General features: G+C 46.1%; 1 protein-coding gene across 1 annotated transcript in view; it reads left to right on the plus strand.

Moving 5' to 3' along the window:
* LOC119437029 (cytochrome c oxidase assembly protein COX18, mitochondrial) overlaps window positions 1-23,573 on the plus strand; it is a 30,217-nt gene that overhangs the window by 1,805 nt on the left and 4,839 nt on the right. Inside the window, exons 2-4 of the mRNA XM_037704088.2 lie at window positions 3,427-3,574; window positions 10,164-10,288; window positions 19,955-20,065. Coding sequence (XP_037560016.1) covers window positions 3,427-3,574; window positions 10,164-10,288; window positions 19,955-20,065 — 384 coding nt within the window. The remainder of the gene's footprint in view (window positions 1-3,426; window positions 3,575-10,163; window positions 10,289-19,954; window positions 20,066-23,573) is intronic.

Consider the following 23,573-nt stretch of genomic DNA (forward strand, 5'->3'; position numbering starts at 1 on the left):
TCGATAAGGCTAAATCAAAAGCACTCGCTTGCTGACAAGGAGTTCATAACTCAGAAGAACCGCTCAGCGGCATCCAATTGGCCATTAATGCTTTTGCATTCACAACTCGTAAGACGTGCTTAGGTATCCTCAGAATTTTTGGTCAGTCTGATGACGTCAGACAGGAACTTCTTTTTTTTAATCTTGTTTGTTTGTTTGTTTACCATCACTCTGCCAACTGTAATTCTTTGCTCCCAGGTGAAGCAAATATATTTGTGTGTGTGGGTCAATTTTATACTATGCCGTATACATTCTTACCTTATATCTGAAACATATTTTTTAAATAGCATAAATATGCATGTTATGAAAAGTTTATTTTCCTACTGCCCTTGAATCCAAGTATGTCTTCAAATACTATATTTTATTTATTTATTTATTTTTAATGTTAGTTGCATCACATATTTTTTGCAATACATTTGCCCACCATGAGGAGTGGTATGCAACAATAAAGTATTTGAAACTACTATTGTTGGTACAAAAAGTAATGTTTGCGATGAACACATCTGAATGACGCTCAGGTTTGCACAAAATTTTAACACAGAAGGGATTAAAAAAAGTGGTTCATGCTTCAAAAGGTACCTTACATAGTTCAGAGAAAATGCTCTTGCTGCATATCACAAGTACATCAAAAATGCAGTTTCCCTCGCTCCCCCTCATTCCCCGCTTAAATCTTCCCCCTGCATAGAGCTTGTAATGATTCTTCTTTCAATCGAATATTTTCAGCCTTCATCACTGGTTCGCATGTCGTAGTTGTCACTAAGAATGACCACTTGGTTTGGCATACCAGAAATGAATCGATTCTTAGTGAAAGATATATTACAAAATACAGTGCCACATTGTCTGAACCACAAACCAAGACGGGATAGGCAGTGCGATCAAGGAAGGCGTACTGCAGAGGCTTGCATCTACCGGCAGATGCAATGAACATAGGTTAAAGCAAGGAGTGCTGACAAATGTTTTCGTAGACTGTACTGTGCCATCATGATGCATCCATCACCTGGGTGCCAAAACCAAAACTAGTTCATAAAAACAAGTGGTATAGTGAATTATTTAGGGGGCTCTGGAGCTTGTCTCTGTCTTTTCTATGGTTTAGAGAGTTTCACGGCCATTTATTGCAAAACGTGTCATGTCGAAAATTCAATGTTACTACTCCATTAATTGCTTTCTCATTTTATTACAGTGCTCAGTTTCATTTTCTTTCTTTTGACCTTTCCCATAAAGCTAAATTGTACTGAAACAAATGAAAGCAGGCAGGTGTATGACCTCACTGCTATCACTGTGCAGGTATCTCCAGTGATATTTAAAGATCTGTTATGCAAAATATTCCTCATACCCATTAATTTGTGCTCATTTTTAGCTTCCAACTGCAATGCTTATAGCTTCATTTTGTGTCTGCTGAGTGATACCGAAAAAAATGGGAAATGGTTCTTTGGGGGGGGGGGGGGGGGGTGCACATGCAGGTGTGATTTTCTTGCGCACTAGTCAAGCAAGTCTTATGCCTAGCTATTATTTCTCTTATCATCTTTTAAACAAAATGCTCTTTGTGCTGTAGTTGTGCTGGTTCGGCTTTGCCCAACCAGCACTCCCAGTGGTCCCGGAATAGTACTCCCAAACTAATCAGTTTTTTTTTGGGAGCACTATTTTCAAGGGCATGCAAGGTCTTTGCTCCAATTCTCCTTTTTACGGTAAAGATCTGTCTTTGCCAAGCAACTCAGTGTAATACTGAGTTGTAATAAAGCCATGTGACTTTGCAATTTCATCATTTCTCGTCACTTTGAAGATGGAGCCTCATCACAAATTTCACCAACTCGCCCAAAAACAAAAACACCAGCACAGATGTTCAGTGCATTATTGGAGAAACAGCGTTCCTCGTTTTGAATGCAAAAAAAGCTTGCACCTAGGCTTAATAATATTTTAAAAAATGGTGTTTGTAACCTAATCAGTGATGGTGGCCCTCAGCATTTTTCTAAGCAGATGTGCGCCTAGCAGAGCAGAGTATATAGGTGGGGTGCTTGCCTGTTGTTCATCACTTGTCAAACAGTAAACATCAGCAGCAATCACTACTGTGGACTCTAATGACAAAACAACGTAAAAGAAACTGCTTCAGTACCTGAATGGATGTGTTTCATTTATTTTGTGTGATTCCTCAAGTTGTAACACATAAGGCACCACTGAAAACTGGACAAGAAAGAACACTCATCCCAGGTTTTCTCTCTTGTATCGTGTGCACATGTCGCCCTGTGGGCTATTCATTGTGTCCATCACATAGGCCGCAGCACACATCACTCCTGCGTAGTTCTCGAACACATGGGTATGAGTGTGGCATGTGCGCCACCGGATGAATGTTCCAGTGGCACACAGCTGAGGCACTTGCTGACTAGCTGCTGCTGGTATCTTGTAAGCATCACCGTGTATTAAACCTTCATTGTTTGTCCTCTGAATAACCTACATCTGTTTTGCTATGCAGTAATCTTGCACACACATCTTGGCCCTCAGTGTGGTCTGCATCAGTGGCTTTTTGGACCATGACTTTATGCAACTTGTTTCTGCACCAATGAGAAAGAATAGTAGTGCATCAAGAGCTTGCGTTGTAGTGCACATTAAAGAACCCCAGGGGGTCAAAATTAATCCGGAGACCTCCACTACGGCAAGCCTCATAATCAGAACTGGTTTTGGCATGTAAAACCCCAGAAAGAAGAAGAAGAGCACAAAAGTGCAAGCAAAAATACATCAAAACACAAAACTGAACCCTTGTCTTTCATGTGTTTCCCATGGCTGAGAGAAAATGCCACATTGAGTACCAAGATGTAGGTGCAGGCTTGCTGCTTCCCGTTCATATGCTAGCGTTGACCTAGGCTGTGTACCATGGGAATACTCCAGACTGGTACGTGGCAGGCTGCATTAATATGTATGTGCTAAGTACTTGCACAAGTGTAGTAGATGCTGCAGCATGTGGAAACAGAGGCAATAATAATGTGTACACCATCTCTTGAGTACTGATCTGCATTCTGTGAATTCATACAAACTAGCCTGCTTTTCCACAAATAAACTAGCTTGCAGAGTGTGATTTACTTTGGAAGGACTGACTATTGGGCTAGTTGGGTCTTGCATTTTCACTACGATATATTAGCACAGACAAGCTGTATTCTTTGTGTCTGTTCCAGCATTTTGTACGAACATGCAGAATTAAATTGCAGAATATGCACTGCGCCTGAAATTGTGCTTTGAATAGTAAACAAAGGTGAAACACTTCAAATGTTTCAGCATTCAATACTTTAAAAGAGAGCATATAGTGCATCATTTCTTGATTGTTTCGCATGCATCCTTGGTGACCTTGTAGTCTAATGTGTTTGAGATGTACTCAAAGGTGTATACTTGCCTGTGCAGGTGAAGCGACACCTCCAGCGGCTCGTGGTCCGAGACAACTGCCACCCAATGAAGGCAGCCGTGGTGGTGCTATTCCAACTGCCTCTGTGGGTTAGTCTCTCAGTCGCTCTCAGGAACATGGCCTTCATGCTGCCGTACCAAGACTTAGGCAAGTCAAATTAGCATGTTACAAGCCAGTCACAACTTATATTATTCAGCAGTTTTTAGAATTTTCCACAGTACGTTCTGAAAAATTGTACAACCTTTATGGTTAATCTTAAGTCACACAATAGCCATCATCAGCACGTGTGCATTTGCTCTCTTTAATGCTGTTTGCCAGGTACGCTCTTTGTCAAAAGTTTATGGGCTGTGTTGCCTACTACTGCCACGCTGACCACAAGCTCTTTAACCCTTTTTAGGGGTGAAGTTTTCGTACGCAGCATAGGGGTCTACTTATAAGGCTTTAATGTGAAGCATTCTTTCTAAATTTCAGGCGTTATGGGTGTATCTATCTATCTATCTAGCCTCCTAGGTTGTGATGCAGTCGTGATTGTTTCTTCAACTGGATGTATACCAGAATAGGCATGGGGCGGCATGAGATGCATGCATACATAATATGAATGGCACATCATGACATAAATGGTATGAATGACGTGATGCCATCATGGTCGTTTCTTTAACACAATCTAACGGGTGTTTTTTTTGGGGGGGGTGGGGGGGTCCAAAATGTTTAAAGATTGCCTGTGGCAGATCGCACAATTCTAACCCTTTATCTAAATTACTCGATGAGGCAGCTATTAGTTCTACGAGAAATCTGAATGCTTCATTAAATAATTAACATAATTATGCTAATCAACTTTTTAATTCATTATTTTACGGCACACATTTCAATCTACGAATTATAGCCGGTGAGTTCGTGAGGCGTATCCACTTGGAACAAATTCTCTGGACTGCACCAGTTTCAAGATATTAATTTTCAAAGTGTCCGACGAAATGCATTGGTATTCCAGTTACTTTTGTGCTTCAATGCATAAAACAGCGCTTTCTTAAAAGACCATGTCCAGTTAAACAAATGACCCCGACACCATCACCTCATCTTACGTTATTCATGACAATCACGTGATGACATGCATGTCATCTCATTCATGTCATGGATATCCTGATATATAACTTGTTAGAAATTGTAACTGACATAAATGAGATCACTATAATGGATTGCGTGATAGGGCATGCATTTCTTTAACTGGAAATATTCTGGATATGCATGACATGCATGTGCGACATTAATGACATGACATAATTCCCATGAATGTAATGACATGCATGACAAGAATGAGATAAATTCATGACTTGTTGCATACATGCGTGCCATGACATTACCATGACAAGAACTTATGCCGACCCAGTGGATCAAGTTGTCTACTAACTTGGGCCGATGGCTGTATGCTCATGTTCGTGATGCCGTGAGAGTCGTTGCATAGTTATTTCAGCTTTGTAATCCAACTCGCCTCTGATTCTCACGTGCCATCTGCACTCGAGCCAGGTGACACACGTAAGAAGATCCCGGCATCTCAGCAGCCGAACGCCAGGTGGTGGTTGCATCCATTCAAATAGTGATTGAAAAGCAAGTTTCCCACAGGCGGGTTAATATCCGAGTACCAGACAGCAATGCGCCTCCTCCTCGTTCCTCCCAAAGTTCGTACCAGATTTTCACGCCCCTTGTCGTCGTGACCAGGCCGCTTAAACATATATCGAGGCGTGCTCTTTCCTGGTGCACATAGTGTCCGAGTACAACAATGCTGCATCGAATTGCAGTATGGCAGCGTCATCACGGCTCGGCCAAAACAAGCAGCTGCACCACGTCAGTCATCCAAATGGCTATTAAAAGGGCACTGGCTTCAGGTTGTGCTGCAGTATCGCCGTCAAGTCACCCGTTTGTATCCTCTAAGACTAAGTGATACCAAGTGCTGCCGTTGGTGAGCATTTAGTTTCTGCATTTGTCACCCATCTGGCACTATACATGCCTCTCATTCACATAAATTCGATCATTCATATAAATCACGTAATCATCGTTAGTGTCGTCGTCATCTTGCAGCTGTCGTCATGCACTTGTGTTAATTGTAGTTCGCTGTACTCGCATCACAAACACTAATACTGGATTTACACTAACATATTGATCAACCTTGATCAAGCTTTGCGGAACCCCAAACAATGCTGCATAGCCAGCTGCCTGCAAAATACTTTGCATAATGTCAATTCCCACAATGCGTGGGATCCGCACAATTTTTCCGCAAGACATGGCTGCGAATGTTCCCTGTAAAAAATTCACTGACGATTACGATACTCCTTAATGCCAAAGTTGTGCGCAGCTCTATATGTCTCTTCGTTTCGCAATATTTTGGCTGCCGCAGACAATCTGTCTCGTGCAGCACGTCCCAAACGGAGTGAAGTGTGCCGTGATTACCTTGCTAATCGGGAGATTGCAAGAGACAGCGCGGTAGCTGACACGTGAGCACAATTCACAGCAGCCACTGCAGGCAGACCTCCGCTCATGCAGCGCTTTGGTGAACAGACGACGCGTTGAGTGCCTCGATGCCCCCCCCCCCCTCCCGAATGGAGCGGAGGTGAGCAAGCGCATCGAGGCTCCCTAATGACGCACGCTACTCTAGCACCATCCCGTAGCCATCGTCGCCATAGTCCATTTTGCGCGGCACTACGCTTCTCTTATGCTTTTGTCATACCCTCCTCCTCCACTTTCTGCCTCATGGTTCCCTGCACCCTCCTCCTCCACTATCTTTGCTCTCGCAGTCTTTCATCGCCGCTGCGTTTCGCGTTCACTCTTGTCTTTCGCTGTGCTGGTTACGAGGTACGACGCTTGCCGCAGGAACGGACGCCTAAGAGCTGCGCTCTAAAATTATTTTTCATATTTGTGGAAGTACTGTGGTAGGAAGTATTCTTCCTACTGCCCGATTGGTGCAATGCATAAAAAATTATTATTGTCATATTACAGAACACTTGGGATGTCTTTCTATGTAAGAAAAGTTCTTCGCTTTCCATGATAGTCTCTAAGACAGGGGTCTGCACCAATTAGCACAGTGCGACCCTGGCAAATGTTCCACGCCCACTTGTCTGCTACCTTCATGCTGCAGTGCTGGCATATATATATATTCACAACAAAACAGACTCACAGCAAATTCTAAATGAATGATATGTTTATTGCTATGAAAATTGTTCCAAAGCTTTTACACACCTTCTGAAGCCACAACCGGGGCAAACAATCAAGCAGGCGGCAGCAGCGCGGAGCTCTGCTCAAAGAGTGTGAAATGCTGTAGATCCATTTGTGCAGCACCAGAGGACACCATTTCATTTTTATTATTTTCTTTATTTTACAAAGCTTCTATGAGATGGCAACACATTCCTACGGTGGTAATAATGCTTCCCACATCCTGCAAAAGGGTTAAGGAAGTTCCTTTGGTAGTATGCCATAAGTCTAGCGTGTGAGAGCATGTGGTAACACCAGCATTTTGTGAAGCACCATCCAATATGTGTAACATGTCCTAACATCTCTTAACTGTGCTCCGATTAGCTGCATACAAAAGCTCTATACAGTTGATCCAAATTGGCATCACTTCGTTCAGTTGGAGGCTCAGTCGAGGTTTAGCATTCCTGCATGCAGGCTTCGTCTTTGTAGCAGTGTGTCACCACGGCCTGATTGGTGGACTTGCTATTCTAGCTGGAAATGACAGAACAAGCGTATTTTCACAATGCCTACTAGCAAACCGTCCACAAGAGCTCACTGCCCACGCTGACTGGTGCTGATCTTACCTCACTGGTTGTGGAGCTGCAGCCAACAGCACTTTCTATCCAGTTACCACTTCTAAATAACTTATTTTTGTGACTGCATTAATGTTTACACCATTATTTCATGGTAAAGGAAAATACTCTGTTTTTGCAAAACCGTCGGTAGCAAAGAGCAAACATGCAAGCCTGGCAAGCCACCTCACACCAGCATTCTCAGTGCATTGAACAAACTGAGCTGACTTACTGGCACTCTGAAATGCCCTCATATTGCAGCTTCCAATTACGCCAGTGATTTCGGTTTGGCCACAACATTTCAAAACAGGCACAATCCGCCTTTTTCATTTTCCTGTGCTGCCCTCTGCCGCGCGCCGCTGGAAACGTTTTGGTAGGGTGCTGGGGCTTTCACCGGTTGATTTGTGAACCTGCGCCCGTGTTAAGTGCCCATCGGTTGTGCGTTTCGTGGATCGCGAATTAATGGCTTCTGGGGGGCAGCATGTCGTTCCTGGAAGCCATGTAGCACTCACCAGGTATATACATGTAGGGTGCGCAGGCCTGAGAGTGCTGTTTTGTTTACAGTGCGGCCGATAAAGGCACGCCGAGTGCCTTCTGCCGTCGCGGCTGCTTTGGAGTTTGTTGGCCCTAACTCCTGCACTTGCACCTCGCTTTTTTTGTAATTCTTTTTACACATTCTTTAGACATTTTGCATAAATAAGATGTTTTCAAGTGCACAGCCTTCCGCGTCGGATTTAGCAAAGCGATGCACTTGTTTACATCGGCATCTACAGCCACAGATCGTTGTTAGCGTGAAAAAATGGGGGAAAGGTGCATATACGAAAAGGCACTGATATGAAAGAATGTCAAAACGTAGAATAAAACACACATATCTGCTCATATGAGCCGCGTTGTTCCATCGTGAGGCGAGTCAGTATGAGCGGCTGAGCCACTTAAACAATGGCGGCTGTGATCCAGTTACAAATATTGGGCTGTTAATTTATTGCTGATTCTCGCTTTTCTTTAACTTCGCGATAGTTAGTTTGCGCGTGTCATAAAGCATTATTAGAGCAAACTGTGCTCGCATAAGCACTCATTTAAAGACCGTGTTGTTCTGCAAAAACGCGGATGCCATCGCTGACACCGTTGGTTTATAACTGAGCGAAGCGGCTGTTTATGCTGCTGTACCGAATGTACCATCTCTTGTTTCGAGTTTGACGCAGAGATAAAGAGTACATCTCAGGAATTAAGAAATGTGTCAGCATGCCAACACGTAAAAGCCCACCTATCTACGTTGCGAATACGACCAGCAGCCTACGGGAACGGTGACGTACAGATGTTGGCACGGGCGTTGGGCACAGCGCTATGTCCCCGCTTGCAGCTTATTGTGTACGCGGCGATCGAAGCGAAGGGTAGTTTATTTCAAATCGCTAAGGTTAGAATTGGACTATAAAAGCAGTTTCCTTCATTATAACTTGCTTACTTTTCAGTACCGGTCCGCCGGTAGCGGGTGCGCGAACTCGACAGTGCCAGGCCTAACCTTTGCTGAACAGGATCAACATTGGCTCAAACTTATGTGCACGGATTGAGAGGGTCGAATCTTGTGCATTTCAACTTCGTAGGTATGTCTTGACTCACTTTGAGCGTGATTATTTATATATACTAACGAAGCCGTTGCGGCTATCGTGTTACCGGTTCGACGGCCGATCGCGCGGGGTTCGATCGAATGATGGTCGGAACGCTGATTTTATCGGTGCCGTCGACAAGAAAGCCCGTCCCAGTAGGACAACTCGCGCTCGTTGGTTACGTCTTGTAGGCCTGGTATGATAAAATGGTCTCAGCGACACAGTGCTGAATGGTCGGCCAATCGTAGGCGTGCGCGTCTTGTCGGTCTCGTATCGACCCAGTGTTACCGCGCCTTGAACGAGTACGTGAAGTCGGGAACACGCTGCCACTACCAGCAAGCGAGGACCGACGCTGCGAGAAGTCTTCGTCAGCAACGTGTTTTTAAGTGTCGTCCAAGTGTAAAGCAGGGGTTTATCGATAAATTTGCTATTACAGCCATCAATGCAAGGCGGCAACTACGTGGTTCCGTGTGCAGTCTAGACGAAGCCCTCACAGCTTTCTGTTAAAAGTGGAGTTGCAGTCTTACGCTACGCACGTTTTCGGTACCGCGCCGACGTCGAGCTACCAGTGAAGTTTCAACGAGGTACACAGTCCGAGTTTGCACTTGCAGCAGCGCGCGTGCGAGCGCATATTTTTTTTAATTTTCTTTTTTTTTCGGGGGACGTTCCCCCGAGACGGGGCCGCACGCGCGCGCGACCCTTCCAAAACGTTTCGCGACTAATCCGCCAGGGCAGGGCGCATGCGCCGTAGCGCCGTGAAAAAGGTGGATTTTGACGTCACTTGAACAGTTTGTGTTGTTCTGTGACAAAAACGAGCTGTAACCAATTTTAGCAGTGCTGTCAGCAGCCAGACTGGTGAAAGGCCAGTCAAATGTCAGACCACATTCATCTTATGCCTTAAGAAGTATATGAAGGAGCTAAAAGAAGCATTTGTAGTGAAAACACCTTATTTGAACATGCACTGCTTACTTTCTTTTTGTTTTTATCACACTCAAACAAAAATTACATTTTTATAGCAACAACCATTTATTTGCGTCATTGTCTGTGTTAGCGACTTGTGTGGTGTCAAAGTACATTTTACTAGCTCTTTTAAAGTGCTTCTACTTTTATCAAACTATTGCTTATGACGATGTCTTAACGTGGTCTGGCAACTTGTTTATAACAAGGGTTTATTGTATATTACTTTTAACATCAACACAGCAAAGGTCTAAAGAACGTAAGACAGGCGCTACTTGTGAAAAACGCTCCATGTGTGGTTGGAGAGACGTTCTGCAACACATGTACAGAAAGTAGTGTGTGTTTGTTGCCTTTTTTTATACTTGTGCAACGTTACTTTTCTAGGAGCACAAGCCACATTCCTGGAGCTGAGTGTTGGTGGGGTCCTGTGGTTTACCAACCTGACACAACCTGACCCGCTGCACATAATTCCCATCCTCGTGGGTTTTACTAACCTTATGAACATAGAGGTGGGTCTTGCAGTGAATTTCTTTTTCTTCTGTGTCCACTTAACCATCTTGTTTCTCTTTCAGCGCGCTCAGTGGCTGGAGCATTCCATTTCTGAGCTCAAAGTCAGAATTTTGTCTCCTGGCCATTACTGAGGGTGCGGCCACGATGGCCGCATTTCGATGGGGGTGTGTACTTAGATTTAGGTGCACAACCCCAGGTGGTCCATATTATTCTGGAGTCCCCCACTATGGCGTGCCTCATAATCAGATCGTGGTTTTGGCACGTTAAACCCCATAATTTATTATGTCTTTACCTTGCCGGGTAGAGCAAGGTAAAGGTTGCAGACCGGCTGGCGAAAGGCGGGGCGAAGATTTCCGGCGCTGGCAATGGGGACAAGAGTGAACAAACATCCCATGCCAGTAATACCGCTGTTGAAGACGCTGGTAAGTCTTGAAAACGCCGGAGTGCGCACACTGCGGATCAGCGTGGAAAGCTGCGCATACTTCGGAACACAGACTGCGGGGTACCACTAACAACCACTGGCGTCCGTCGGGGTTATATTGCGTCGGTGAAGCAGGTTATCGCGAATGGCAAAGTGACGTGCTTGGCGACAAAACGTGTGAGTGCTTGGTTGTGCCGACGAACCAGCAAGCAAGTCTAGAAGGGAGGCAATCTAATGGTCCTTGCGCTGCTCAGAAGCGATGGTGTTAAGGTCGAGCGAAAAAACAATTATCTCGGATAGGGAGGAGCAGGTATTGTCAGGCAAGGGAGAGGGCGTCGGCGTCAGAATGCTGGCGTCCGTTGCGGTACAGCATGCGGATATCGCGGCAAGCGAAGTGCCCATCGAGCAAGACAGCCAGAAGGGTCCTTCAAGGACGACAGCCAACATAGTGCATGGTGGTCCGTGACTACGTCAAATGGACGGCCATATAAATAAGGCCGGAACTTAGTCAGGGCCCAGATGATGGCTAAGCATTCTTTTGCTGTCACAGTGTAATTTGTCTCAGCTTTCGTAAGCGTGCGACTTGCATAGGCGACGGCATATTCAGGAAAGCCTTGTTTGCGTTGGGCAAGAACAGCTCTGAGGCCAACGCCACTGGCATCCGTATGCACCTCAGTAGGAGCTGTCGGATCGTAGTGGCGCAAAATTGGTGGAGACGTAAGCAGATGTCAGATCTTTGTGAAGGCCTCATCGCACTGGGACGACCACGAAGTGAGGGGCCCGTTGCGTGTAAGCAGTTTCGTCAGGGGTGAGATGATGGCGGCGAAATTGCGAATAATGCATCTGAAGTAAGAACACAGACCTATGAAACTGCGCAATTCTTTGACGGATGTTGGCTTAGGGAATTCGGCGACCGCCCGAAGCTTGGCTGGATCGGGGAGTATCCCATCCTTGGATATGACGTAACCAAGGATTGTCAGCTGCCGAGTTGCAAATCGGCACTTATTTAAGTTTAGTTGTAGGCCTGTGTTTGTTAAGCACGGTCAAAACACACTGTAGGCATTGAAGGTGTGTTGTGAAGTCCAGCGTGTGTTGTGAAGTCCGACAACAACGGTCGTCAAGATAGCAAAAGCATGTTTGCCACTTCAAGCCGCGCAGAACGGTGTCCATCATGCGCTCAAAAATTGCGGGTGCATTACAAAGTCTAAAAGGCATTACATTAAATTCGTATAAGCCGTCGGGTGTTATAAAAGCTGTCTTTGGCCGATCGGCGTCAGCCATGGGTACTTGCCAATACCCTGAGCGCAGATCTAAAGATGAAAATAATTCTGCACCTTGTAGACTGTCAATGGCGTTGTCTATGCGTGGGAGAGGGTAGACGTCCTTGTGTGTGATCTTGTTGAGGCGCTGGTAGTCGACACAGAACTGCACAGAACCATCTTTCTTCGTAACGAGGACCACAGGGGATGCCCATGGACTGTTAGAAGGTCGTATCACCTCGCGGCGAAGCATGTCGTCGACTTGTTCGTTGATTACATGACGCTCTGCAGGAAATACACGATATGGACGTTGCCGCAATGGCGGTTGCGAGCCAGTGTCGATGTGGTAACAGTTGATGTCCGGCCTAGGGAAGATTGCCCGACATCGAAAGAAGAACGAAATTCTTCTAAGAGGCACACAAGTTGAGATCGCTGGACCGGCGTAAGGTCATCGGCAATAGAAGAACCAAACACATCACTGGACGGTCCCTCACAGGCAGAATTAGCAGTGAGCGCACTAGAAGTAGTGCAGTAATTTTCATGGGGCACGTCCATAACTTGCACGTCTTCAATCGCTTCGACATTGCCTAGACATTCCCCTCGGAGCAGCATGACAGGGTATGGGAACGGGTTGCAAACGAAAATGGTGCTGTAGCCCTGCTTGAGGTCCACTGTCACAAAAGGTAGCAGCAGGCCTGTCTGATTAAGGAAGCGGTCAGATGGAGACAGCAGAGCAACAGCGTCTGAGATTCCACTGCAGTACATGGGCACGACTGTTGACGCGCGGGGAGGAACGTGGGTCTCGTCATGAACAATTAGCTTCCTCAACATTGAAGTATTGTCGGTGATAGGCAAATCTAACAGCGGCGAGAGTTCCATCTCGGCCCATGCGGAATGGATAACAGCATTGTGGCACGAGAGGAAATCCCAGCCGAGGATAACATCGTGAGAACACGAGGTGAGGATAATAAATTCTATGGCATACAGAACGTCGTCAATAACCACACTGAGCAGTGCAAGCCGCTAAGGGGTGGATATGCTGAGCACTGGCTGTGCGGAGGGACAGTCCAGAAAGGGGCGTCGTGACTTTCCAAAGTAGGCGGCAAAGCTTAGCGTCCATAACACATACGGCGGCTCCTGTGTCCACGAGTGCAGTTGCGCGAACGCCGTCAAGAAACACTTCGATCACATTTGAAGGACTGCGTTAAGGACTTTCACGTTTCGACGGCGCCACAGCCCTTGCCTCTTGGACTGCGACGATTAGTTTTCCTCGTCCCGAGCTATGGGACGGGGTCGCATCGCAAAGTTGGTGACATATCCGAATGGGGGTCGTAATATGAACAGTTGAACTGGCTTGTCACAGCTGATGCGGCGCTAGGCAGCTGAGCACGATTACAATAACGAGTGACGTGACCGGCATAGCCACACGCAAAACATATCGGCCAGTTGTCGGAAGTGCGCCATCGGTTCGCTGGGGCAGGTCCCATCCGTGTAAGAGGTCGCATTGCACAGGGCAGATGCTAGTATGACGGCATGGCGGGCTGCGGTCGGCATAACGGAGAGGCACACTCGGAGAGAGTGGTTGAGTCCTCGAGACGACTTCAGCGTAGCTGAGTGGTGCAGCCGTCGGGACATGTTGGGGCGTCGCGACAACATCGGCGTAGCTTAGTGGAGCGGCCGCAGGCACGATGTTGATGCTGGTCTGGCAAGACCTCTGCGATTTCCTGCTCGATCACGTGACGGAGCCCGGGCATAACGTTCGTTGCGGGCTGTTGCACATGCGGCGGCTGAGCGAAGGTTAGCAAGGAGAGCTGGTGTGCAACTTCCTCCCGAACGAACTCTTTCACTTCTGTCAGCAGTGCTGTCTGGTCGGAGATGGTGGCCAAACCAGCAATGTGTTCATCACACGATGAAGGGCGACGTGTCAAGGAGCGCTGCCTTTGTAGCTCCTCGTAGCTTTGGCATAGAGTGAGGATGTCTGTCACGGACTGAGGATTTTTCGCAAGTAGCATTTTGAACGCATCGTCTTCAATCCCTTTCATGACATTTCTTATTTTGTCGGATTCCGACATTGTCGCGTTGACTCGTCTGCACAAGTCCAGAACATCTTCGATGTAGCTGGTAAATGATTCAACCGGCTGCTGAGCACGTTCTCGCAAACGCGATTCCGCTCGCAGCTTGCGCACCGCAGGGCGACCAAACACCGCCACCAAAGAAGTCTTGAACGAGGACCACGTCGGAAAATCGGTCTCATGGTTGCTGTACCAGAGACTGGCGACACCCGCGAGATAGAAGAGAACATTGCTTAGCTTTGCGGGGTCCTCCCATTTGTTGTGACGGCTGACCCTCTCATACGTTGTGAGCCAATCTTCCACGTCGGTTTCGTCCGCACCGCTGAAGATGGCAGGGTCCCTGTGGCGAGGCACACCAGAGCACATGACAGACTGAGGAGGCGCTTGCTGGGAAGGGGTAGGTGGGACTTGCTGGGATGCGTCTTCTGGCATGGTTGAGCGAAGGGTACGGGATCGAAGCTCCAGGATTCACGCTGTAGGCAGAAGCACTCTCCACCACTTGTAAAGGCGTTTATTAGGCACCAGCCTTTTGGACCGACCGTTAGTTCAAGGCCCGAGCTCTCAGCACGAGCGGCGTTTCTCGAGGAGAGCGCAGGAGGGATCGACCCACTAGAAAGGGCTGAAGAGCATGACCCACTATGGCGTTCATATCCTGCGCTACAATTTATTTATTGCTGAGGGTGGCCAAAATGCAAAAATATTGATGTGCTGATGTACTAGTACACCTAAAGACATAAGCAACTGAAATTTGTCCAGACCACCTCTGCTGCAACATCTATTGTAGCCGAGCTGCAGCTTTTGGACACAAAATCAATCAATCTTGTTTGGTGCTAGTGCATATTTAAGTGATACTTGAGGCACTAAACAAAACTTCGTGCTGTTTTGTGTGTCAGTCACTAGTTGTAATTGCTCCCACTTTGCATGCCTAGCAAACGTGCTTCTCATAACTTTTTTTTTTTTCTGCTTTCTCTCAACGGCTTTTACTTGCTCATTGAGGACAGCAGGGATTCAGTATTGCTGAGCGATACACTATCTGCCACATCTGCTTAGTAAATGTGTAGGACCAAGTGGCACCTCTGGAATTCTGTCAGTTTTCAGTCAAGCAGTGGTGTACTTGTCATTCTACTGTGTCCATTTAACACCTTCGTTTTTTTGCAGCAAATTCCATTCAGTCTGGCTCCACTTCATCTGCATGCTTCAGCAATATAGACATGACTTGTCAGCATGAATTAAAATAGAGTGGAAATGGGCTGCCACAGTTAATACTCATCTTTGTTTATTTTCACATGTTTTCCCGTAGTTAACATAACTTGCACATGCAGACCATCAATTTCTTTGCATCAACGAAAACTAGCTCTTCTTTAGTCAACGCTCGTTACAATGGACCGTAATAATCTAACCAGAAAGGTCCATTATATTCAATATCCGTTCTATCCAAAATTAGGGCTGTGGTAAGTTTTAATATCGCAAAATTTGAATGAATTCTGGGACACGCCGTAGTGGGGGACTCCGGATTAATTTTGACTCTCAGAGGATCTTGAACGTGCCCCCAATGCACGGTACACGGGCGCTTTTGCATTTTGCTCCATTGAAATGCGGCCGCCGTGCCCAGGATTTGATCCTGCGACCTCATGCTTAGCAGCGCAACTCCATAGCCGTTAAGCCACCACGGCAGGTGTGGCAGAACTTTACATATACTTCCATTGTCTAGTACAGGAACCCTGAGGTGACCGCAGGAAAGAGAAAGAAATAGATTTACACTAATGGCATTAACACGTGTACTATTCTCGCCGACAACTTTCTGTGGCAATGAAGGGAAAGCTACGGGGGCAAAGCGTGCACAAAAAAGAACGCTTCTGAAAAAAATCTCACATTTTCATCCGCGTTAGTTTAGGCTGAGTAAGACAGAACATACACTACTCATTTACAAGAGCAAAATAAGGCAAAACACACCGCTGAGTGTCTAATTTGACTAATTCTGCTTTTCTCTTCCGTGTCTGGGGCAAATTCGAAACCGCTGCGTGTGAAGCTACGCCAATTCAGTACCTGCTCCAAAAAAATCAAAAGCACTATCAAACGCTGCCAGTCTACTTGGTGCACTAACACATCTGCAGAAGCTTTGCCCCCGTAACTTTTCCTTCATTGCCACAGAGAGTTGTTTGCGAGTATGACAGTATGGTGCCTTGCTGTTCGCTCTTTTCCATACATTGGCTTTCGACAAGTGGCAGTTTTCCTGCACAATGGCAAGATTTTCCTGTTGGTGAGAAAATACAGTATAGACTACTTATAACGTAACCGCTTATAGTGCAGGACCGGATATGGTGCGGTCTTTTCAGACTCCCGTTAATTTTCCCATAGCACTCTATGTATACACGTATCGCTTATAGTGCAGTTGCGGGAAACGAAATACCGGTTACAGTGCGGCTGCCTGGGAGTACGGAAGTCAGCGGAGACGGCAAACGCTCCCCTCAAACGGGCGCCCCAAGGAGTGCTCGAGGAAGAAAGAGAGACAAAGTGGAGGAGAAGGGCACGTGGTGCGAACGAACAGCCAGTCAGGCTGAAACCAGAATCTTGAGTGCGAGTCCTGAAATATCACGACGCGCATAGCGAGTGAGGGCCACGAAACTGCCAACGGCGGCCAACGCTCGCTTCACGATAACGGCAGTAAACGAAACTTCAGGGAGCGGGCGGCGCCGGCACAGCACGGTGAAGAGTGCACACGGAGACCGTGGAATGTGAGGGAGGAGGGCGACAAGGTAAGCGGATTTCGCCTCAGCAACTCCACCGCTTCGGTGGCTCCCCTCGCCCTCCCTCGTAGCTCCCTTACTTTCGGCTGTCACCGTGCATGCCTGCCGCCGTGCAGGCACTCCAGCCGGCCCGACGCTAGCTCCCCGAAGTTTCGTTTTCTGCCATTATCAGGAAGCGGGCGTTTGCCGGCGTGGGCAGTTTCATTGGCCAACTGCTGAACAGAACTTTCAGGTACATCAAGGGGCGGAAGCGTAGTATTTGACCTACATAGATGTCCTGTAATTGACATCGCCAGTGTTAACATGCTACCAAGCGTGTGTCATGGAATTTAGCTCTCCTTTTGGGAGCCCTGAGAGCTATAAAATTCACAGAGACAATGCGGACCACGGTGGTAGAATCGGAGAGGTGGCCAAATGGCGCCGCTCCGCCAATGCGTTGCGCATGACGCAACGGCTCTCGAGTTGCGGCCGCTTTGCGTGAGGTAGCAGCAGGGGTAGTCTAGGCTCACTTCTCTGCTCCACCGTACTTGAAAGTACGTAGCCGGCGGGCGTCGTGAGCATTCAAATGGTATTTTTACGTCTCCGACTTTTAAGAAAAATGCTTTATGTCCTGCTGTTGTACACCAGGGAGATCTTCAGTACCACTGAATAGTTACCGTCGTTTAAAATGGACTTTTCTCGCGGATTTACACATGTAGCAGGACTTCAGACAAGTCGTTTATTCCTTGTTTATTCGATTGTGTTTTTTTTTATTTGTTTTGCCGGATACAGATTTGTTCTGAGAACTATACAGTGACTAATGCGTCATTCACAAATGAACCACGCTTGAAATGAATATCTTTTTTATATGTTCACGATTGAGTACGTTGATTTCCTCTTCCTCATTACAATATTACTAAACACTCCTTTATTAGCATATACGACTATGCAGAAACAGTAGTTGCTGTCTTTGCAAAACTACTATTGGCGTGATGACCAATATATATATATTATTAATGAAAAACGTTGGGTGAAGAAATCGAGTTTCCAAGCACGTCACTGAAAGATTAGATCACTGGGAGGACCGGCTGATTTAAAAAGCAAAGTTCATCGACACTTTCTGCGCCACCGGGATATTCCTTGTAGAAGCTTCAGCGTGCGCGATCTGTCTGCAGTGTGCATCCCATGTGAAGTCCACTGCGCTGCGTCTACAACGGACGTGTTTTACGCCGTTTCTGTTCGTTGCTGCTCAGATATCGAGTGGCCCGCCACGAACACGAAGGCACAGCGGCACCGCTCTGTCTAGATAGAACGGCGTCTACTCCCGTTGTTTAGTCTCCAGCATTTCGTAGGCGCGTGCACGTTTACACTTGCCATCTGACGCTACTGGCCAAGGCGCCTGAATGGCACCTGAAGGGAGCTGAACAGTAATTAAACATTTGGTGACCGCGCAACAGTGAAATTTAGTTACAGCCAGGCGATCATGAATCAACTACGCCCATAAGCCCAATGCTACCCACAATGTCTGAAAACCAATTATTTTTTTACGTTGTATACTGGCTGGAAAGATTTTTCACGCTTCCACAAAAATAAACGCGCGTCCCATACGATCGGCGCTTTGTGTCAGTCTTGTCGAGATTACCCGATCCGATTAGAAGTTTTTAAGCTCCATAGATCCTGATACCCTCATTTTTGTGGGCAAGGCCAGCAGACAGCCTCTACAAGCTATTGAAAACAGAAACAATGTTTTCAAGCCACAAATTTGCGATAATAACCAACCTTTTAAAGCACAGCGAAAGCTTGTGATGCACGTCTTTGAGCCCATAAAACCTCTGTCGCCCCCTGGCGACTGCTATAGGAACTCGACAGGTTCAGTGACATGTTTGCAGTTTTCGTTTGGCCACCTCTTCTATTCTACCACCGTGATGTGGACCAATCGCCTTTTCGTGCTAGGAAAATCAGATCGGTCCGTTTTCATTTCAATCAAGCTGCATTTATTACCTCACAATCTTAAGGTAAACGCAGAATATTGAACTGTTGATTTCAGCTGTCATTGTCCATTGTTATGTAATTCACTGTTTATTCCTCACCTGCATGGACATTAGACAAAGGTGAAATGTGTCAGCAGGTGACTTTCACCGCATCAGTTTATATTGTAGTGTTCTAAAATTCCTACGTTACTTAATATTTGAGTAAAAGCTTTAGCAACAATTTTAGCAACTTTGCAACAAGATTTAGCGGAATTTAACCGACTTGTCTGACTTTAGCAACAGGTTTTTAAAAATTTGGCAACACTGCTTTGGACCTAGGCTAGGGCACATCTGAGAGGAAACATTGGACAAAGGCTTGCGTAGTCTGCAAACAACTCATTTGCTACATGCAAGACTCAAATAACTTACCTCAGCTCAGTTCTGATGCTCATTATTTTGTTCATTTTTGAGCAACCAAGACTGGTTGCAGTGCAGCATGGCCATAAAATAATTGATCTAAGTCAACTATACAGCGAGCTATGAAATGATGCAAAAGCTCGTAACGTGATAGGCGCGTTAATTCAAATGCTTACGAAAAAAGGAAATTTGATAGTATTTAAGTTTCAGCCCTTTGAAATAACGTAACTTGCATGGGTGTGTCGTTAGAATTCGGATGCAGGCTGTGCATACAGAACATCCTTGTAAGAGCAATGCCTGTGACACAGGCCTGTGTCGTTACCAAATCTTATAATACATTAGTCCCTCACTGGTCCCTCAACAGGCAAGGTGGATGCAGGTGAAAGACCAGTGTGTGAATAGTTAGTAAGCTACTGTAATGCACTTATTTTCATAATTATTTAAGATGCAAGTCAGCAAAACATGGGCTAACATCGTGCCATTGAGCGTGAGTGGCAAAACGCAGCATGCCCTCCTTCCTTGGTTACACACTGGTTAGACAGAAGAGCTCAGCCTCAATGAACTTGAGGAATAGTAATAATAAGGCTCCTCAATTCTGCTCTTGGTGTTATTTTTATTAAGTGACACAAATAATTTACTTGCCATGCACTGCTTTATCATCTCTAAAAAAAATTGAAGGTCTTGCTTCATTTCAAAGTGCTAAACACTGAAAGTGAGCAGGCTCATATGTTATCAGTGGACTGAAAGAGCTTGGTTTCTCACGGTGATATGCTACTAGCTATATGTCCTTGCTTGTGTAGTTTCATGTCCTGCAAAGGCAGAAGCACATGGCCAGCCTGCGGAGGTGGATCACAAACTTCACCAGGGGTGCGGCACTTGTCACCGTGCCCATTGCATGGATCGTGCCTGCTGTGAGTGTGCTCGTTCTTCTCTTGTACTCTTAGTCGCCCATCTTAGCTGTGCGTAAAGGTCCAGCACAACCTCCGTTGCTGTTCCTTGCCCACTTTGCTTGCATTCTTAAAGGGAATCATTTTGCCAGAAGCTTCATTTTTGTGTAGCATAACATCCATTGCTGTGCCACTATGCAGTGTTCTACTGCACAGAGGCAGGTAACATTGTTCTCTATGACATGCTCTGTCTGCGTATTACCATTTTGTCAAGGGCGCAGACACGCGAGAGCTGTCCCGCCTTTTCCCGACGCTTGTGCACATGTTTTAGTTGGGAGAAAGAAATGTGGGGAGTGCGCCTAGGTACTACTACGGAGAAGGCGCTTTGCTCTATTCGTCCCTAGCTGATGGCAGTGCGCACTACGTCAGAACTGGAGCTTAACTTCCATCCAAATGGCATCCCAGTGACCGATACCAAATCTGTTGCGGCGAAGCATACAATACAACAAATTCGTCGTAACAACGTGTCATTATTTATTGGTCTGCAAGCCGCTAAAGTGGTACCTACCTAACCGCCTTTCCCCCCTCCCCCGCGCACTTCGCTCCCCTTAGCATGAACCCTCCATGTCAGGCCTGGTGGTGAAGCATAGCTAAAGAACTACTGCAGTAGTCAAAGGGGCAAATTATAAAATAATGCAGATTAAAGAGAAAAGCCCGTCGAACATGCGATTCGAACTACAGACCTCTCCCAATCACGAGTGTAGTGCTCTCACCGCTACGCCACTAAACCATGAGCAGAAAGAAAGCTTTTTCCGGAGCATTTATTCACGGTCGCGTAGTGCACCTTGGCTAGGGACAAACCATAGAGTTCCTCACTCTGTTACCTAGAGGCAAATCTGGCACTGTTGCACTGTGGCATGCATGGGAATGCCAGTATATTGTGACTTCGGATTGGCATCGTTCTCAGAGAGCCAGGGCGCCTCGAAGACGCGCCTGGCTAGCACCGTTCCGTCTGTCACAATGATTCATTTCCTGCTGAAACAGCACATAAAAACTGTGTTAGCTTTGTTATTGCACAAAAACATGTTTTGTTCAGTTTTGAGGACTTATTATTGGACGTGCAATTATCTGAAACATGGAAAGGATCAGCTCACCGCTAAAGTTGGAAGACAGACGACAAAGTTAGCGCTCACTTTGGAACAACTAGTCGTCTGTTCTTGCTTATCTTCACTTCATTCTGCATTGTAGGTGAGTAAACTTTATTGAGAGATGTAATATGGGTGAATGGAAAGCCTTTTATGTAGATTTTATTTCAAGAACCGTATTATGTAGATCATTTGTGTAGCCATATCTCCGGTTTAGACAAAGCCTCGCATAACACCAGTCAACACAAGCCTCGCAGACACATATCCCGTTATTCCCATGACGGCACAGCGCCTCTAGGAAACTCCTATAGATGGTGGCGCCGGATTACCCTCTGGGTATTATGGTAAGAAACTCTATGGGACAAACGGAGCAAAGAGTTCAGTCCTGCGTAGTACCTAGGCACAGTCTCCTGAATTTTCTCTCGCAACTCGCATATCTCGCGTGTCTGCGCCCTTGACAAAACAGAAACATGCGCTCTGTCCAAACTGTCAGTGCAGGTATAGTACCATCGGGAAGTGCCCTGCCTGTTTGCTTGTACAGTACCAGCAACGAACTTGAGTGTCTTCAGTAAAGATGTAGACAACACTTTCGATGTGAAAAAATGTACATTGCAAGTTTTCTTGCAGGAAAAAAAAATATACACTGTCATCAAAAACATGTATTGCAAGTGCATTGAACAGCCAAAACTTTGTACAGTCAAAGACAGACATCAAAACCACTTAACGTATTTACTCGCATAATGAACGCACTCTCGTAATGAATGCACCCCCCACTTTTCCGATCAAGAAGTGTGTTTTTTCTTTTCCTCGCATAATGAATGCACCCTGAACTTGCTGCCGTGAAGTAGGAGAGACATGGTATGATTCAGTGTCCGATATGGCGTCCGGTGGCTACGATTGTATCGGAAGCCGTGTTGGACGCTGAATCGTACCGTGTGTTTCCTACTTTTTTACGATAGCAATTATATGGACACTCCAGGAGCATTTTTGCCATCGGCGCCGACGATCGCGCCACAATCTCCCGCGTTCGAGGGAGGAATGCGAGGAGCAAACGCACCGTATTCCGTAGCGTGCATGGCGCCGGGATAAAGGGAGGGCGGCGCAGCAACTGCGCATTGCACGGCCCCGCGCAACTATCTTGAAAGCGATCTGCGTCGGGGGCCAAGTCTAGGTGCGATGGCAGCTTATACCTTTGTGCATGTACCGTTCTCACCACTCAGTTTACATTGAAACGATACACAGCACGAATGTCACTTCGCTCGCTGTTGATGCCGCGCTTCCTCACGCCAACGTTTTGACAGCGAGTGTCATCAAGTGTGATGTCTTCATGTTTGTCTGCGCATGCTGACACCATGCTTGTTAATTTGCATAGTTAGCAAATGTTTGCAAGTTCATACGGCCGATAAAACTATTATTCTTACTTCGTGTAGCTGTCTACGCATTTGCTATCACAATTGATTGTTCACCTTTCGGGCAAAACTGAGACTTTCTTTAGAGGTGGCCACGGGGAAAAAAAAATCACTCAAAATTTTACCCCGCATAATGAACGGACCCAACTTTGCGCATAATTTTCAGGAAAAAAGTGTCTATTATGCGAGCAAATACGGTATAACCTTACCAGTTTTAACACTACTCGGTTCACGTTGTTCATGGTGTTTAAGAATATGCACTCGGTTCACGTTGTTCATGATGTTTAACAATATGCCGTGAACTTTTGTGTGAGTTCTATGGTAAAAAAAAAGCCGGGTGGATCCCACGCCCTGTGGGAATCGATGTTATGCAAAGCAGTGTGCGGGAAGCCTACCAAGTTAACAAAACGACCATGAAAGCACCAAGACGTAGGCAGCTGTTTCATGACCTACATGACACGCATGTCATGATATTGATGTCATGACCTATCATTTATGTTTGTCTTACTATGCCAATTTTGGTACCTACAAAGTAAATGAAACGACCATGAGAGCACCAAAACGTATGCGGCTGTGTCATGACCTACATGACATGCATGTCATGACCTATCATTTATGTTTGTCATACACTCTTGTCATACTGTGCCAATTTTGGTACATACCAAGTTAATGGAACAACCATTAGAGCACGAAGACATAGGCGGCTGTTTCATGACCTACGTGACACACATCATGATATTCATGTCATGACCTATCATTTATGTTTTTCATACACTCTTGTCATACTATGCCAATTTTGTACCTACTAAGTTAACATAACAACCATGAGAGCACGAAGACATAGGCAGATGTTTCATGACTTACATGACACGCATGATCTGTCATTTATGTTTTTCATACACTCTTGTCATACTATGCCAATTTTGGTACCTACTAAGTTAACGAAACGACCATGAGAGCACCAAGACATAGGCAGCT

Source organism: Dermacentor silvarum, chromosome 1, assembly GCF_013339745.2.
Source record: "Dermacentor silvarum isolate Dsil-2018 chromosome 1, BIME_Dsil_1.4, whole genome shotgun sequence".
Taxonomy (NCBI): Eukaryota; Metazoa; Arthropoda; class Arachnida; order Ixodida; family Ixodidae; genus Dermacentor; species Dermacentor silvarum.